This window comes from Sciurus vulgaris (genome assembly GCF_902686455.1).
Source record: "Sciurus vulgaris genome assembly, chromosome: 2".
Lineage (NCBI taxonomy): Eukaryota > Metazoa > Chordata > Mammalia > Rodentia > Sciuridae > Sciurus > Sciurus vulgaris.
The window spans coordinates 65,316,711-65,335,743 of NC_136462.1; the positions used below are offsets into that span (position 1 = coordinate 65,316,711).

At 35.9% G+C, this 19,033-nt stretch overlaps 1 protein-coding gene across 7 annotated transcripts in view; it reads left to right on the plus strand.

Annotated features, from left to right (window-relative positions):
• SLC25A21 (solute carrier family 25 member 21) overlaps positions 1-19,033 on the plus strand; it is a 481,388-nt gene that overhangs the window by 427,341 nt on the left and 35,014 nt on the right. For 6 of the 7 annotated variants that reach the window (XM_079120312.1, XM_079120314.1, XM_079120310.1 and 3 more), the window contains 2 exons: positions 3,487-3,546; positions 7,546-7,653. In XM_079120312.1, coding sequence (XP_078976438.1) covers positions 3,487-3,546; positions 7,546-7,653 — 168 coding nt within the window. The remainder of the gene's footprint in view (positions 1-3,486; positions 3,547-7,545; positions 7,654-19,033) is intronic. The other variant, XM_079120315.1, reaches the window with a different exon arrangement.

The window sequence follows — 19,033 nt, forward strand, 5'->3', positions numbered from 1 at the left end:
TTACATACAGCATGATTAATTTTGTATTTGATGTGAGTAGATAAGAGTAGTTTCAAAACTCATTAGCCATACATTTGCATGACTTTTGTAGCAACTTTATGTTGACCTTTTGAATTTCATCCCTAGAGTGCAATCTGGTATTTTATATGACTGGGTACTTTTATCGGTCAATACTTTAGCTAATGTTTTGGATGAGATATTATTAAGAAATACCATGAAAGCCATAAAGGAGTAGTACTATGTGAACAGGAATTAAAATAACAGCTGATCTATTAGTTCTTAAGGATATAAATCTAGTATAAAGTTTTCTCAGCTTTAAACATGAGACACATCCAGTAGATATTTCTTGAATGAATGGACAGATAAATCATTGGATGTTTTTAAATGAACATTGATTTCAAATACAATGAATATATTTATATTATTTTACTATTGTTAAAAATTCATTTTGAAAGATTTTAGCTTTTCCTTTCTGGAGATATTGTTTTATTTTTCTATTTTTTCTAATTAGTTATACATGACGGTAGAATGCATACTTAAATAGATATTGTTTTATTTTGTATTTGGCCAATTAGATTTTGGTTGCAAAGGTAAAAATTATAATAGTTTTTTTTTAGTTTTAAGTACTATTTGCTTAATTAGAATATGTAAGGTGTTCATTATTTTTTAATTTAGTACATTAACAATTTATCACTGTGACCTATAGTGTTTCTTTATTCCCAGGAACCTGAATTGTAGTCATTCACCAAAAGTTCCATCAAGACTGCTAATGAGTGCCAATCAAACAGTCGTAGCTTGGTTTTTAATAACCTTAGAGATAGGAAAATAAATGCCTAGAATTGCTCCCAGGGTATAGACTTGGAAACCCTCAAAAGGACCCCTCCCTTGACATCACTTGGGCCCTTAATCCTTGTAATGACAGAAAACCAGAAAGAGTACAAACCAACCAGGAAACAAATGCATCTTTGCACTGAAAGCTAATAAGGTGGTGGAGACTTCTGTGAACTCCATTATCTCCCAGAATTTTCTTTAACTTCATCTTAATGTAGGTCCCTAATGCAGTATTTCCAAAATGTGGGTCATGACCCAGGGGACATGGAATCATTCTAGAAGATCATTAGATGTAGTGGGTCATAACCAGAAAATTTTTAAAGAAATAGAACAGAAAATAATGCATTATACATTGGAAGTAAATATTGTTTTATGGCAATATTTTATTTCAGTTATAAATCTAAGACCATATGCTCTCCCTTGTGCATGTGTGCATTTGTTTGAGTGTGAGTGTGTGTGTGTGTGTGTGTGTGTGTGTGTGTGTGTGTTTTGGATAAATATTTTTATGTAGATATTTGGTAATAAAAGTTCAAAATCTTCTGCCCTAAGGAACTCCAGGTCTTCCAGGTTCTGTGTGACCACCTCAGATATAACAGGAGGCAAGAAGACCTCATCCCCAGCAGCAGGAAAACCCAAGGGCAAACTCTTTGCAAACCACTAACAATCATGTTAGTGAGAAATAAGTATAGTCTAGGGGTGAGAGTGCTCAGAAACTTTGGAGTTAGATTTAGCTCAAAGGAAAGCTCAGTTTTTTGCTTCCATATTCAGTGCAACTCATGATTGTATTCTAGCCTCTTAATCTGATGGGATTGTTGTATGTTTATATGCAGGAGCACATGCAAAAGGTAGAAGTTACCATGTTTCCTAGACCACAGTATGTTCTCATTCATAGTACACATGATTAAGTCATCTACGGTTCCTTTGGTAACCTAAATAAATACAGAGAATGGGAACTAAGATTTTCCAAAAGTCTCCTATGTGCCAGACATATCAGGGAATCTTACTTAAATTCTCTTATTAGGACTGGAGATGTAGCTAAGTGATTAAGCATTTGCCTAGTATGTGTAAGGCCTTAGAGTTCAATCCCCAATAGAAACTCTTAAAAGGTATGCTTTGTGTTCTTGAGGGTTAGAATGGTTAAACAACTCGCCCATGCTTTCATAGCTCGGTGGCACAACTAGAATGCAAATCCAGCACTGCTCACCTTCCACCAACGTGATTGTCAAAGTGATGATGATGATAATAAAATGGAGAAAAAATAAATTATCTTTAAAACCTAAGGTGATAAACCTTTCCTTCCATAGTTAATGATTTCTAGTGCACATCTCATCCAACAGTTGTCTCCATGAATGCTGTCTAACACCATGATATTTTCAGGATTATCACCATCCAGTAGAGCATGAAATCAAAAAGACAGAGGTCTCTCTGTTTACTGTTGCATTCCCAGTGCTTAGAATGGAAGGAATCTAGTCAATATTCATTAGATGAGTGAATGAATGAATACCTGTTTCAGAAAAGTCCAGATCTGTAGTTAATATAAAGGACCATAGCACAAAAGTAATTCCTGAGTCTCTAAAAGAAATTAAAATTCATCTTGTGGTAAAATGACTTTGGGACTACCCAAAGATACATTAAGAACCTTGTCTATAAAGCACCACCTCCTTCTAACAACCAAGCATTCTTTGGCCCCCAAAATCTATTTTTTATTGTCCCATTTTACTAGGCTGTGAAGTAATAAAATAGAAAACATTTGATTTCCCTTGCAGTTTCTTAGGTCTTAAGAATGCAACTTAACAGGACCTAAGAACATATACATTATCAGTGATGTTGGAGCTACTTGAATGAGTTCCCAGGAGCAAAACATCATGATCAGGAGATAGATGTTCAGTAGGTAGAGTGTGTGCCTAGCATGGGCAAGGCCCTGGGTTCAAACCCCAGCACCACACATAATTAATAATAATAATAATGTTTCATCAGAGTTTTTTACCAGGCTATAGAAAGGGGAAGGATTAGATTTGCCTCTTAGGATTCCCTTCTTGTTTGAAGAGAAAATTTTAGTAAATATCATCTTCTGAAGGAATGAATAGTATCTTGATCATCCTCATCACCATGATAATCATCTCCATCATCATCATCTACTTCATCAGATTTTAAAGTAAGGAATAAGCAGCTCTCTCATCTCATGAAACAGTACAGAGACACAGCAGTATAATATAAAGTCTGAGAAGTGAATGTCTTTTACAAGTGTGTTAGAAAATTGGACATTTGCTGGGAACGCAGTTCATAGAGAAAACATAGGAGACCAAGAGTCCAGGTCTCTGTGCCTATAATTTTGAATCACTGCCATAAAAAAGAAGTCTATTGATGTCTGGGGAAACTGAAAATGGTCATGGTAAATGGAAGTTGTATGGTTCATTTACTGCTATAAAGGATTCCATCAGCTCTTCTGTAGGTTATTATAACTGCATTTGAAAAATGTGAATGTTAAAATAAGATCCAATAGCAACTGCCTGAAACAGGATTAAAAACTGTTAGATGGTTTATCATTTTCTAAAATACTGATTAATATAATGATTTAGCAAAGAATTTTTAGTCAATTAAAGATTTTGTTGCAGGAAATTGTCATAAATCTCTGGGCTTGGTTTTGTTTCACAGTTTTTCACCTTTGAGCAGTACAAGAAATTGCTAGGATATGTGTCACTGTCACCAGCATTGGTAAGTGAGAGTATTTATTATACTTAAGTGTGTGTGTTATTTCATAAAGTGAAATCTAGAAACAAAAACCCTTTTGATTCCCCAAGCCCAACTACTAAAATATGAATTCGAGTTATTCAATGTTCAACTACTTGTTGAAAGCTATCTTCCTAATAACTCACAATTTGACTATTTTATAGCTCCCAGTGATGAATTTATGATAATAATAATGATATGCCTGGAAGGACCTATGTGAGATATGGTCAAGAATATAAAATAAAGAGTACATTTATCAAAGACTCTTTTAAAACCAAACATGCATATGCTTACATACATACTACACATATCTATTTATGCAAAAGTCGGTATGCCTGAGATTATTTCCTAAAAGGTCACACTATTCCAGCTATGCTCCAACTGTAGTCAATATAGGACTTAAAGTCACTCAGGATAAATCACTCTGTGATCAGGCACAGATTAAAGAGCCTTTTATAGAAATAACTATAAACAACTTAGCCAGGGAGAATAGTGATTTTATAACAACAAAACTCAAATTTAACATGAAATTCACTTGATTTGGACATTTCCCTATGCCACTCTTCTCCACCTTGGTGACTTTGCTGCTTTTTTTAAGTGAGTTAAATTATATTAGCCAAATGTGTGTGCACCAGGAGCCCCAGAGAGAGCAAATTCACTAATCTCTCCCTCCAAATCTGAAAAAGAAAGCAAAATTAAGTACATCATAGCTCCAATTGGCAATGTACACTCTAGTCTTTAGGATAATTCCCACTTGCCTGCTGAAATGTGCCTCAAAACTCAACAGAAGAGGCAATGTTCTGAGGTTCAACTCTTTAATTGTAGATGTTCCTTTAATTGTAATGGACTTAAATCAGACAAGCCCACCATAAGGTGAAAATATAGTAAGTAAAAAAGCATTTAGGGGTTGGGATATAGCTCAATTGGTAGAGTGCTTGCCTTGCATGCACAAGGCCCTGGGTTCAATACCCATCACCACAAAAAAAAATGCATTTAATATAACTAACTTACCAATTGCCATAGCTTAAAAACAAAGTATGCCATAGAACATTGGTTGTTTACCTTCTTAATGATATAGCTGACTGGGAGCCGCAGCTCATTGCCACCACCCAGCATCATGAGAGAGTATAGTACTGCATGTTGCTAGTCAGAGAGAAAAGATCAACATTCAAAATATGGAATATGTATCATTTTTTAACAAAAGTAAAAAATTATGGATTGAACCATTGTTTATCAGGGGATGGTCTATACTTGTAAAGGTTTGTTTCAGAATATTTACTCCGCCAAATAGACCATCCAAGAAGAAATTTCTATTACTTTAAAAATCATACCTGAGCTTTTTCTAGAAGGGATCTCATTAAGAAATTTAAAGCTATTGCTTTTTGTTAACACCAAGAAATTTCCTCTCCAAACACCTGCCTGAACAAGGTGGCTGCGAAGGAGCCTGGAAAGGAATAGTCATGCCCTGAATCCAAAAATTATATCAAGATTTTGTTTTTAATCCCTCAGTGTCTTCCCTTAATGTCATTTTTGGCATTGGAAACATGTTGGCAAAAAGAGGATTAAAGACTTCCTAGCATAAAACAATAAAATATGGCCTCCAGAGGGCCAGCTGGTTTTATTGTGTTGAGCATCGGTACCACATGAGAGACTGCAGGTCTTTGACTTGAGAATTGAAACAGTAAAGCAGTTAGCCACTCACAGCTTCTATAACAGAATGCATGCAAAGTAAACTGTATACAGTTCTCCTTTTTTCTTGAACTCATTTATTCTAGTTTTTTTTATATACAAATAGGCACTTAGCTGTGAAATATGCCCTGGTGCTCCCATGAAAAACCTAGGAAACTGGGAACCCAACAGTAAACCCAAGTTTCTGAAGAAACCTAAGTAATATGATCTGCTGATATCTGATCAATTCATTTGACAAGGGACTGCTGAACACTAGTTTTGACAGCAAATGTAGCTGAGCATTATATAAGAACCAAAAAGTGAATTACTTGGAAGATTGCATATAGTAAGTAATAAAAACCTGAACATCTGGATTTTAGCTTTCCCAGTCAGAAGAGTTTGGGACTGGTGTTTTTCCCCTGCTTTTGGCTTCCATGATGGAAGTTTGAGATAAATGAATAAAATATTTGGTCAGTTAACCTATACAAATTATGCTTAAAATTGTAATGAAGTGGGATAAAAGGAAAACATCATTAGTTATGCCTTCTGTCCTAGAATCTGTATGCAATACCAATCTTCCTCTCTTTTTATATGCAATAAGAACAATGGTGTTTGGAAAGCATTTTCAAAGACCTTGTGCACAGTGTTTTGACCCACATAATAACTTTCTGAGGTAGGAAAATTAGATATTATTATCTTCATTTTATAGATGAGAAAACTGGCTAATCAAAGGTCCAGTGATTCATACGCAGCCCCAGTCAGCATACATGGTGTCTTTGTGTGAATTATGAAAAGGCGGCTCTACCTCCTGACTGATATCTCTCCAGGGTCTGGTTTGGCAAGTGGGGTATAGCCTCCATGCACCCCATGACTGAGCACTTTTGTCTGTGTAAAAACTACTGTCTGTGGAAGTTCTGGTCCTTCAGCCAACATTTGGCAAAACCAAATCCTAAACCTGCCCTCTCAGGTTTGTATCCAGCCCTTGTTCTACCCTACCTACCACTCTAAGATTAAAGAACATTCCTTTCTCCCTTCTCTCTTTTTCTCTCCTAATTTGAAGATATTAGAGTCCCTTAATAAGAGTATCTGTTCTTTACTCTTCACTAGTTTTACTCTTCTGTTGTATACAGTGCTACTTCTTCTCCTGGAAGTAGAGATTCTGCATCAAATAATACTTTTTTCTGGCATCTGTTTTGGAGACTAGAGGATTTGCTTGATTTTTTTTCTAAATTTGTTTGTGTTTTTGTTTTATGTAAGTGTGTTTTAATTGTCATGGTTATTTTTGATACAGATTTTCTGGAAAACCCTTAATATGAATTATACTTGGAAGAAAATTCCATAAAGTTTTTCTTTTCTATTGCTGGAATTCTTTTTTTATTTGTTCTAATTAGTTATATATGACAGTAGAAAGCATTTTGATACATCACACATAAATGGAGTATAACTTCTCATTCTTCTGGTTGTACCTGATATAGAATCACACAGGTCATGTAATCATACATGGACATAGAGTAATAATGTCCAATTCATTCTTCTATCCTTCCTATCCCCATACCCCCTCCCCTCCCTTCACTACCCTCTGCCTAAGCCAAAGTACCTCTATTTTAATACACAGCAATTAAGAGCCCTACATACATTTTTTGATAAATGTTCTAGATTTTAGTTGAGTCCTTCAGAACAACTTAGCCCTTTCTGATCTTAGCTTTTATTCCTCAGTTTGTAAGTCCAGAGACATAGGGCAATCATTAGTTTTGTTTTGTTTTAAGCAGAGAATGTGAATAAAAACTAATTTTTGTTTGTTAACAGTCTGGAATAGTGACTCTGGAACATGACTATATATTTGAATGTTTCTAGCTACTCTGGAATTTAGCTTTTTATAAACATTTTATTTGTGGTTCTGCTCCTTGGATTTCTTCATATGCTCAATAAATGTATTTTAGCAATGTTAAAAAACTGAAACTCTCCTTTTACAATTTAAGCTCTCTTTAACTGTTATATGTGCAGATGTTTTTAGTATCCACCTTAAATCAGTAAAACAACCTTGCCTTTTGTTAAAGGAAAAAGTCATTGTTGATGGGGCTTTGACATTTTATTTTGAAATTGTTAGGATGTGGTTTGTGGCTTCTGTAATTTCTTCTTCATGAATTGTCAGCATCTAATCAAGAACTAAAGCTGTTTAGTAATGGTATATGGGGCACTTACATAGATTTCTCCATTCTCATCATAACATTTGGCTGCACAGTGTAATGAATAGGATACCTAACCTAGTATACATGATAACTTGTTTTAAAAAATTGATGGATTTAATTTTTCTAGACATTTGCCATTGCTGGATTGGGATCTGGACTAACAGAAGCCATCGTGGTTAACCCTTTTGAGGTAGTAAAAGTTGGCTTGCAAGCCAATCGGAACACATTCACAGAGGTAACCATTTAATGTTTACATACTATTAAGAAATGTAAAATCTTATTTTTAAGTATATATATAAAATTATGGGTCCACCCCTTACCCACTTATTACAACCATAGTGAATCATTGTTAAGAAAGCAGTATATGGAAAAGTCAAATATCTTCCACAAGGAAGTGTTAACAAAATGCACTAAGATCTGATAGACAAACACATGTTTATACGTTTTTATTTTAGAGTTCTAATGTACTCTATAATGTAATCTACAATGACTTCTTTGGAAATGTTTTTCTGACATTTGGAAAAACTTCTCTTTCATATCACACTAGAATATACTAAAGTAAAACCATTGAGGTGATAATATGATTGTGCTTTTAAAAATTGAAGTCATTCTTCAGAATTACCTCACTCCTTTTCCCATTCCACCCACCACCCTCACCAAAAGATTCTGATAATCTGTCAGAGTTGTCATTTGGTTAAATCTGAGTGAGCAACTTACTAAGTCTGTGCAGATGTCACCACCTGAACAATGATGGGTCTTAACATTTAATCATTGGTACATGATGCTCCAAGTAAACAGTTTCCTTTGGTGTGTGCTGCCTTTGCTTCCTTCTAGTTGCCTAATAATTTCCTTTAAAAAACCAAGTCCAACTGTTCTTGATTTGTTCTTTTGGTGCAAGGCACTAAGTGAGGGAAAACAAGGGAATTGGCATTCCATGTTCTTTCTTAACATTTTAATTTACTTCCACAACTGTGGAAGCATGTGGTATAAATTGGTTTGGAGTATCTGCTAACCTGGATTTTTCTGTAGAAAAATTTTCCTGCCTACTACTTAAACATCTGCTAATGGGTGGAGACCCCCTTACCCCCAACCCACTTCCTGCCTGCTGATACTGCCTTAGAGCTTCCTGACAGCTTCTTGGGCAGGGGTGTAGGGAAGAAAGGGGCCCTACTCACCTGTAACTGCCAAGGCCTAAGCTGGGGAAGTTGGGGCAGGGTTGGGCTGCTATAGCAGATGGTATCTACTCAGAGGAAGTCAATCCTAATTCAAGGAGATTTTTTTTTAAGTTTCAAAATGTTTATCAAACCTTAGAAAAGCTGAAAATCTCAGTATACTCCTAGTTTTTGTTTATGGTCTACTAGCTTTATCTTCATTCTTGAATGAGGAGAAAATATGATGAGACACAGGAAGAAAATAAAGAAATGCTTTTCAGATGTCCCATCAATATGGAGCATTTAAAACAGTCCCCATGGAATCTGTGGAAGGAAAACTAAGTTTATTAGATTGAGAGAATTACCAGCAAGAAGAAAATTTTGGAGATTTCCCATCCAGTCCCTATTTTACCCATTGTCCTTGAGTAGCAATGAGTGAGAAAAGGCATAAACAGGTCTTCAGTTGCAGTGTTTTTTTTTTTTTTTTTCTCACCTAGGTAACTGCAGGCATGCAAATGGGAGAGAGCACCAAGGAACACTCATAACAATTAAATTAATAAGTTTTCACAACATGTGTGCTCATGCCTAATGTTCTTTTTCTCTCCTCTGCTCCCAAGGAAGTTCTACACTGAGCCCAAGTAAGAGCTGCTAATGTTGCATATGCTAGCACCTTGCTAGAACATGATAAACACCATGCCAACTGGACACAAGAACTTACTGCAAGTGTATATGTTCCCAGTTCATTTACACAAGTACAAACTATGTAAATCATTTATGTATTTCAGTCCATTTATAAGCAGGGGAGAGAGGGAGCTTGCTTGGGGTAATTTCTTTTGTAGAATCCACTCAGCTGTGCATTGTTAGATATTTTCTCAGAATGAAATCTACTACATACATTATAAAATATTTTTAATATTACTTCAAGTAATCAGAACTTAGCAAAATTTTGATAACATAGATCATACATGTCAGTGTTTATTTATGGCAACTATCAGAATTCAGTAGCTGAACTGAGGTTTTGTTTTCGGATGGTACTTCATAGGCAGTAGAGATCAAACTGAAAAAATAGCAGAGAGTGGTTACCCAACATAAAGAATGGAACAATGCCTACTGCAAAAAAAAAAAAAAGTTTGAAAGAAAGAGGTAACAGGATAAGAATAGAACATTTCAATCTAGTTGTTTAAAAAATAATTTCTGGTCATTTTGCCACTGTTTCATAGGTCTTTTGTCCAGGACCCATTAATGCCCAAAGCCTTCATCCATTGACTAGTGCTTTCTTTTATCCAAAAAGGGGGTACCCTTTGGGAATCTTTACCTATGCTGATTTAATTCACATATTAAGTGTGCTTACTTCAGCATTTTTATAGCCAAGAATAGTTATGTTTCCTTCATTCTAAGATATGAATGGAGAAGGAAGGACTGTATAGAGGGAAAAGAGGGGTGGGAAGGGTGGGGGGGGGGAAGGGAAAAATAACAGAATGAATCAAACAACATTACTCTATGTAAATTTATGATTACACAAATGGTATGCCTTTACTCCATGTACAAACAGAGAAACAACATGTATCCCATTTGTTTACAATAAAAATTTAAAAAAAAAAAGAGAGAGAGACAGAAGGAGCAGGAAGAAGATAAAGAACAGGAAGAAAGACATTAATTTAGTGCCCCATTGCACTTAAAGACTCTAATTCTTTTTTAAAAAATCCAATGATAAAGGTAATGCATATTTAAGTTAGAAAACACCAAAACTCTATATTTTTCTCTACATACATGGGAATGTGTAAAAGCCGAAAAGTAATCTAGACTCTAAAAGTAATCTAGACTCTAGAGCAGTGCGGGTTCAGTAGAAATAAAATGTGCACCACCTTTTCTATTAGCTAAAGAAAAAAGTGAAAAGACAGATGAAGTTAATTTGATAATGTATTTTACTTCACTCAATATATCCAAAATATTTTTTCTTTAAGAATTTAGCATTTAGAACAATTTTAGATTTGTGGCAAAATTGAAAAAAGGTACAGAAATTTCTCACAAACCCCTTTCCCCTACATATCCATAGTTTTCCCCAATGTCATTACCCAACCATGGTACATTTGGTACAATTGATAAGCCTACATTAACACCATTATCACCCAAAACCCGTAGTTTACATTAAGGTTCACTGTTGGCATTTTATAGGTTTGGGCAAATTAATGACTTGTAGCCACCATTTAAGTATCATCCTAAAATTCTCTATGATGCACACATTCACCCCTTTCTCCCAACCCCTTAATCTCAGGCAACCACTGATCTTTTTATAATCTCCTTAATTCTCATTTCAACATGTAATCAGTATGAAACTATGACTTTTACTATGCCAGAATTTTGAATTTAGTATGTACTTTATGCTTACAGCATATCTCAACTAGGATATTTCCAGTGCTTAATAGCAACACATAGGTAGTGACTTCCATATATGACAGTTTAAGGAATTCATACTAAATTTCTAACTATAGTCAACTCTGAGGAGGAGATTGGAATGGTGGGGGAAGGTAAGAGTTTAAGGCAAGAGCTTTGTATGGTTAAATGTCTTAACATGAAATGTATTATCTGGGAACACTTGCTTTAAAAAGTAATATCTGCTCATTGTAGAAAAAGTAGAAAACACAGAACAGTATAAAGTATATAATCCAAAAGAAATGCTTCTAATGACTCTTCCAGGATCAAGCTCCTTCTTTAGGGAAATCCTTCTCAGCTGATCAGGTAGGAATAACTAGTTGGCCCATCTTGGGTCTCAACCTTATATCATTCAGGTTCCATGACTTTATTTATAATTCAAGCAACATCACTTTTGGTAATTTCTAACAAAGTTCAAACCCTGTGAGAAAATTACTGAAGAACATATATATTCAGAGCAGTCAAGAACAGGAAGACAATTGGAGGATGGACAAAGCAGGCCCAAGGTCATATCATGCTTTTCACCATTTCCTCATAGCCTGTTTTTTTGTTTTTTGTTTTTTTGTTTTTGTTTTTGTTTTGTTTTTTGTACTGGGGATTGAACACAGGGGCACTTAACCTGTGAACCACATCCCAAGCCCTTTTAAAAATATTTTAGGATCCAAGATGGCAGACTAGAGGGTGACTGCATCTCCACTCGCTCCAGAACCCAGGATTCAGGAAGGGGAGGCAGTGAGAGACTCGGACTAAAATAGAGGTACAGGGTGAGTCTCCCCCACCTGGTGAAGCTCGGCCCCGGCGGCAGGCCCAGATTCGAGCGGCTTATTAGAGTAGGGCAGGGCAGATAGAGTCTTCCCCAGGCAGCCCTGAGCACTCCGGCGGTGGGCTCCTCCCACATGGCCAGCTTCTTGGAGCAGGCCCCCCAGTGAGAGCCTTTCCACCCAGAGCCAGCTCCAAGCTCTGGAACCAGTAGCAGGCTAGGGGCAGCTTTCTTCAGAAGCACTGCATTATCAAGTAACTCCAAGACTTCAGACTACTGAAGGCTGGGAGGTGATACACTGGAAATCTACAGGAACACTATAAGCCAATAGAGGAAATCTGTAATATCACAGAGTCCCACTGACAACTGACCAATATGGGAAAACAAGGGAAGAAAATGTCCCAAACAAACCTAGATACTATATCAATAAAACCCAATGACAGCACAGCAGAAGAAATGTCAGAAAGGGAGTTCAGAATGTACATAATTAAAACACTCAGGGAAGCAAACGAGGAGATGAAAGAGCAAATGCAGGCATTGAAGGAGGAGATGAAAGAGCAAATACAGGCATTAAATGATCACACCAATCAACAGTTAAAAGAGCAAATACAGGAAACAAGAGATAATTTCAATAAAGAGTTAGACATACTGAAAAAAAAACCAAACAGAATTCCTTGAAATGAAGGAAACAATAAACCAAGTTAAAAACTCCATAGAAAGCATAACCAATAGGATAGAACACCTGGAAGACAGAACCTCAGACATTGAAGACAAAATATTTAATCTTGAAAACAAAGTTGACCAAACAGAAAAGATGGTAAGAAATCATGAACAGAATCTACAAGAATTATGGGATATCAAGAAAAGGCCAAATTTAAGAATTATTGGGATTGACGAAGGCTTAGAGAAACAAACCAAAGGAATGAACAATCTATTCAATGAAATAATATCAGAAAATTTCCCAAATCTGAAGAATGAAATGGAAAATCAAGTCCAAGAGGCTTATAAGACTCCAAATATACAAAATTACAACAGACCCACACCAAGGCACATTATTATGAAAATACCTAACATACAAAATAAAGACAGAATTTTAAAGGCTGCAAGAGAAAATAATCAAATTACATTCAGGGGGAAACCAATAAGAATATCAGCAGAGTTTTCAATCCAGACCCTAAAAGCAAGAAGAGCCTGGAACAACATTTACCAAGCCCTGAAAGAAAATGGATGCCAACCAAGAGTCTTATACCCAGCAAAACTTACTTTCAGATTTGACAATGAAATTAGATCCTTCTGTGATAAACAAAAGCTAAAGGAATTTACAAAAAGAAAGCCAGCATTACAGAACATTCTCAGCAAAATATTCCATGAGGAAGAGATGAAAAATAACGATGCAAATCAGCAAAGGGAGGAACTAGCCTAAAGGAATAGCCAAATAAAGGAGAAACCAAATCATGTCAAAAAACAAAAATGAGTCAAATGACTGGTAATACAAATCATATCACAATAATAACCCTGAATGTTAATGGCCTGAACTCATCAATCAAAAGACATAGACTGGCATTGGATTAAAAAGAAAAATCCAACAATATGCTGCCTACAAGAGACTCATCTCATAGAAAGAGATACCCATAGACTAAAGGTGAAAGGATGGGGAAAAACATACCATGCACACGGACTCAGCAAAAAAGCTGGAATATCCATCCTCATTTCAGATAATGTGGACTTCAAGCCAAAACTAGTCAGAAGGGATAAAGAAGGACATTACATACTGCTTAAGGGAAGCATAAATCAGCAAGACATGACAATCATAAATATCTATGCCCCGAACATTGGCTCATCCATGTACATCAAACAAATCCTTCTCAATTCCAGAAATCAAATAGAACACAACACAATAATACTAGGTGATTTTAACACACCTCTCTCACTGCTGGAGAGATCGTCCAAACAAAAATTGAATAAAGATACCATAGATCTCAATAACACAATCAACAATTTAGACTTAACCGACTTATATAAAATATACCATCCAACAAAGAACGAATACACTTTCTTCTCAGCAGCACATGGATCTTTCTCTAAAATAGACCATGTTTTATGCCACAAAGCTACTGTTAGCAAATATAAGAAGATAGAGATACTACCTTGTACTCTATCAGATCATAATGGATTGAAATTAGAAATAAATGACAGAATAAAAAACAGAAACTTCTCCAATACTTGGAGATTAAATAATACACTATTATATGATGAATGGATAACAGAAGACATCAGGAGGGAAATTTAAAAATTCTTAGAAGTAAACAAGAACAAAGACACATCATATCAAAATCTCTGGGACACTATGAAAGCAGTACTAGAGGAAGATGTATTTCATGGGGCGCGTTCAACAAACGAAGTAGAAATCAACAAATAAATGACAACACTACAGCTCAAAGCCCTAGAAAAAGAAGAGCAGACCAACACCAAAAGTAATAGAAGACAGGAAATAGTTAAAATCAGAGCTGACATCAACGAAATTGAAACAAAAGAAACAATCAGAAAACTTAACAAAATAAATAGTTGGTTCTTTGAAAAAATAAACAAAATTGATAAACCCTTAGCCACACTAACAAAGAGAAAGAGGGAGAAAACTCAAATTACTAAAATTCGGAATGAACAAGGAAATATCACAACAGACAGAGTGAAATACAAAACACAATTAGAAGCTATTTTGAAAATCTATACTCCAACAAAACAGAAAACCTCGAAGACATCAACAAGTTTCTGGAGACATATGAATTACCTAAACTGAACAAGGAGGACATACACAACTTAAATAAATCAATTTCAAGCAATGAAATAGAAGAGGTCATCAAAAACCTACCAACAAAGAAAAGTCTGGGACCAGATGGGCTTTCAGCCAAGTTCTACAAAACCTTTAAAGAAGAGCTCATTCCAATACTCCTCAAAGTATTCCATGAAATAGAAGAGGAGGGAACCCTCCCAAACTCATTCTATGAAGTCAATATCACCCTGATACCTAAACCAGACAGAGACACTTCGAGGAAAGAAAATTTCAGACCAATATCCTTAATGAACATCGATGCAAAAATTCTCAACAAAATTTTAGCAAATTGCATACAAAAATATATTAAAAAGATAGAGCACCACGATCAAGTGGGTTTTATCCCAGTGATGCAAGGTTGGTTCAACATCTAGAAATCAATAAATGTCATTCACCATATCAACAGACTAAAAGTTAAGAATCACATGATCATTTCAATAGATGCAGAAAAAGCATTCAATAAAATACGGCATCCCTTCATGCTCAAAACACTAGAAAAAATCGGGGTAGTGGGAACATTCCTTAACATTGTAAAGGCCATCTACACTAAGCCCATGGCCAATATCATTCTAAATGTTGAAAAACTGAAAGCATTCCCCCTAAAAACTGGAACAAGGCAGGGATGCCCTCTTTCACCACTTCTATTCAACATCGTTCTTGAGACTCTAGCCAGAGCAATTAGACAAACCAAAGAAATTAAAGGGATACGAATTGGAAAAGAACTCAAACTATCGCTGATCGCTGATGACATGATTATATATTTAGAGGAACCTGGAAATTCCACCAGAAAACTCTTAGAACTCATAAGTGAATTCAGTAAAGTAGCAGGTTACAAGATCAATGCTCATAAATCCAATGCATTTTTATACGTAAGTGATGAATCTTCAGAAAGAGAAGTTAGGAAAACTACCCCATTCACAATAGCATCAAAAAAAATAAAATAAAATACTTGGGAATCAATCTCACAAAAGAGGTGAAAGACCTCTACAATGAGAACTACAGAACACTAAAGAAAGAAATTAAAGAAAACCTTAGAAGATGGAAAAATCTCCCATGTTCTTGGATAGAAAGAATTCATATTGTCAAAATGGCCATACTACCAAAAGTGCTATACAGATTCAATGCAATTCCAATTAAAATCCCAATGACGTACCTTACAGAAATAGAGCAAGCAATTATGAAATTCATCTGGAAGAATAAGAAACCCAGAATAGCTAAAACAATCCTCAGTAGAAAGAGAGAAGCAGGGGGTATCGCAATACCAGATCTTCAACTCTATTACAAAGCAATAGTAACAAAAACGGCATGGTATTGGTACCCAAATAGACAGGTAGATCAATGGTACAGAATAGAGGACACGGACACAAACCCAAATAAATACAATTTTCTCATACTAGACAAAGGGGCCAAAAATATGCAATGGAGAAAAGATAGCCTCTTCAACAAATGGTGCTGGGAAAACTGGAAAACCATATGCAACAGAATGAAATTTAACCCCTATCTCTCACCCTGCACAAAACTCAACTCAAAATGGATCAAGGACCTCGGAATCAGACCAGAGACCCTGCAGCTTATAGAAGAAAAAGTAGGTCCAAACCTTCAACTTGTTGGCTTAGGATCAGACTTCCTTAACAGGACTCCCATAGCACAAGAAATAAAAGCAAGAATCAACAACTGGAATGGATTCAAACTAAAAAGCTTTCTCTCAGCAAAGGAAACTATCAGTAATGTGAAGAGAGAGCCTACAGAGTGGGAGAATATCTTTGCCACTCATACTTAGATAGAACGCTAATTTCCAGAATCTATAAAGAACTCAAAAAACTCTACACCAAGAATACAAATAATCCAATCAACAAATGGGCTAAGGAAATGAACAGACCCTTCACAGAAGAAGATGTACAAGCAATCAACAGATATATGAAAAAATGTTCAACATCTCTAGTAATAAGAGAAATGCAAATCACAACTACCCTAAGATTTCATCTCACCCCAATTAGAATGGCGATTATCAAGAACACAAGCAACAATAGGTGTTGGCGAGGATGTGGAGAAAAAGGTACACTCATACATTGCTGGTGGGGTTGCAAATTAGTGCAGCCACTCTGGAAAGCAGTATGGAGATTCCTCAGAAAGCTTGGAATGGAAGAACCATTTGACCCAGCTATCCCATTCCTTGGCCTATACCCAAAGGACTTAAAATCAGCATACTACAGAGATACAGCCACATCAATGTTCATAGCTGCTCAATTCACCATAGCCAGATTGTGGAACCTAGCTAGATGCCCTTCAGTTGATGAATGGATAAAGAAACTGTGGCATATATATGCAATGGAATACTACTCCGCCAAGAAGAATGATACAATTATGGCATTTGCAGGCAAATGGATGAAATTGGAGGATATCATGCTAAGTGAGATAAGCCAATCTCAAAAAACTAAAGGACGAATGATCTCACTGATAAGCGGATGAGGACATATAATGGGGGGTAAGAGGGGTTAGTGTAGGGTTAGGGTTAGGTTTAGGGTTAGGGATAAGGAGGGTGGTAAGAATGGAGGAAGGAAAAGAGGGGTGGGAGGGGTGGGGGGGAAGGAAAAAATAACAGAATGAATCAAACAACATTGCCCTATGTAAATTTATGATTTTTAATTTAAAAAAATATATATATTTTAGTTAGAGACAAGGTCTCACTAAGTTGCTTAGGGCCTTGCTAAATTGCCCATCCTCTGGGATTACAGATGTATACCACTACTCCCAACCACAGGGTGGTCTTGAAATATTTGCAGTTCCTTCATCAGTAAACCAGTAATTATCAGTTCATCTTACAGCAGGACATTTCTGTGTGCTGTGTAGAACAGCCGTGAAGGGGCTCACAATTAATTGATTATGTGATATGCTTCATATTTCCTACCTTGACTGTAGTCCAGTTTCCTCATTTTTTAGGGAAGAATAATAGCAGTGACCCTGTCAAAGAGTGTAGTGGGGATTAAATGAGTCATATATGTAAAGATGTCAATACAATCTGATGTATAATGATGGTTTAAAAAATGTTACTAGTAATTATTGCAGCATGCTATTTACAAGAATTCAAATGTGATAATGTATGCAAATGTCTTAACACAGAATAGTAGGTATTCAACCAGTAAGAACTATTTCTAGATGCAAGTTGATCTTTTAAATCCGTAAGCTTAAGTAGAGACAAATTTATCTTGAGATACTGCCCCAATTAATATTGAGCGGTCACAGCTGACTTCAGTGATGGGAACAGATGCAGATCACTGAGTGGTGGTCAGTCTTCTCTCTCAGTCCACTAGGGCATTCTCATGTCAGTACCATCCATTGAGACTGAATTCTTTTTAATTTTTCTTTTGTTTTTAACTGACACATGATGGTACAGATTTATGGGGTACAATGTAGTGTTTCAGTAAATGTATAAAAATCAGGGTATTTGGCATATCATGACTTCATGCAGTTGTTATTTATTTGTGGTAAGAACATTCAGAATCCTCCCTTCTATTTTGAAATACTCCATACAATATCATAGTTACTCTACTGTGCCAGAGAACACCTTGTTCCCTATTCCTCGTAGCCATAGTATGGAGATTCCTCAATAAATTAAAAGTAAGAACTACCATTTAATCCAGTAACCCCACTACTTCATAAATATCCAAAGTAAATGAGATCATTATGTCAAAGAGACATCTGCACCCCTATGTTCAATGGTGCATTATTCACAATATTCAAGATATTGAATCAACTTGAGTGTCCATCAAATGATAAATGGATAAAGAAAATGTGGAACATATACACAATGGAATACTATTCCACCATAATAAAAGAAGAAATACTGTCACTTGTGGTAATATACATGAATCTGAAGGACATTATGTTAAGTGGAATAAGCCAGACAAAGACAAATTCCTCTTGATCTCACTCATAAGTGAAATCCCAAACTCTGATCTCACAGAAGTAGAGAGAAGAGTGATTACCGGAGGCTGGGGAGGGAAGGGAAAGAGAAAAAGGGAGAGATTGGTCCAGCCTGACTTATTTATCAAGGCTTAATGGCAGGCAGGAAGCTTATAGACCTTTGAGAAGTCAGACTCATTGTCATAAACAGAGGCAAGTCCACTATCATAAACAGTAGTAGCTGGCTATCTGTTAGCTATAAATAACTAATGAATAGCAACAGATGTTAGAGATAAAATAAGAACATTTGAGGCCCCTATAGGAAGAATTCTGCAACAGTCAAGATTTTATTTCTCTGGAATAGTATATAACATTAACAAGGTCTCTTGATCAAGTTTCTTAGTCACTTCATGAACTGAGCTCGTGTTCAGCCTTTTCAGTCAATTACAGCTAAGAATTCTTGTGGGACATTAAATGTGAGGGCTTCATGCAGAATGGCCAGCTGACCTGATATCACCTGTAAATAAAGCAGAATGGA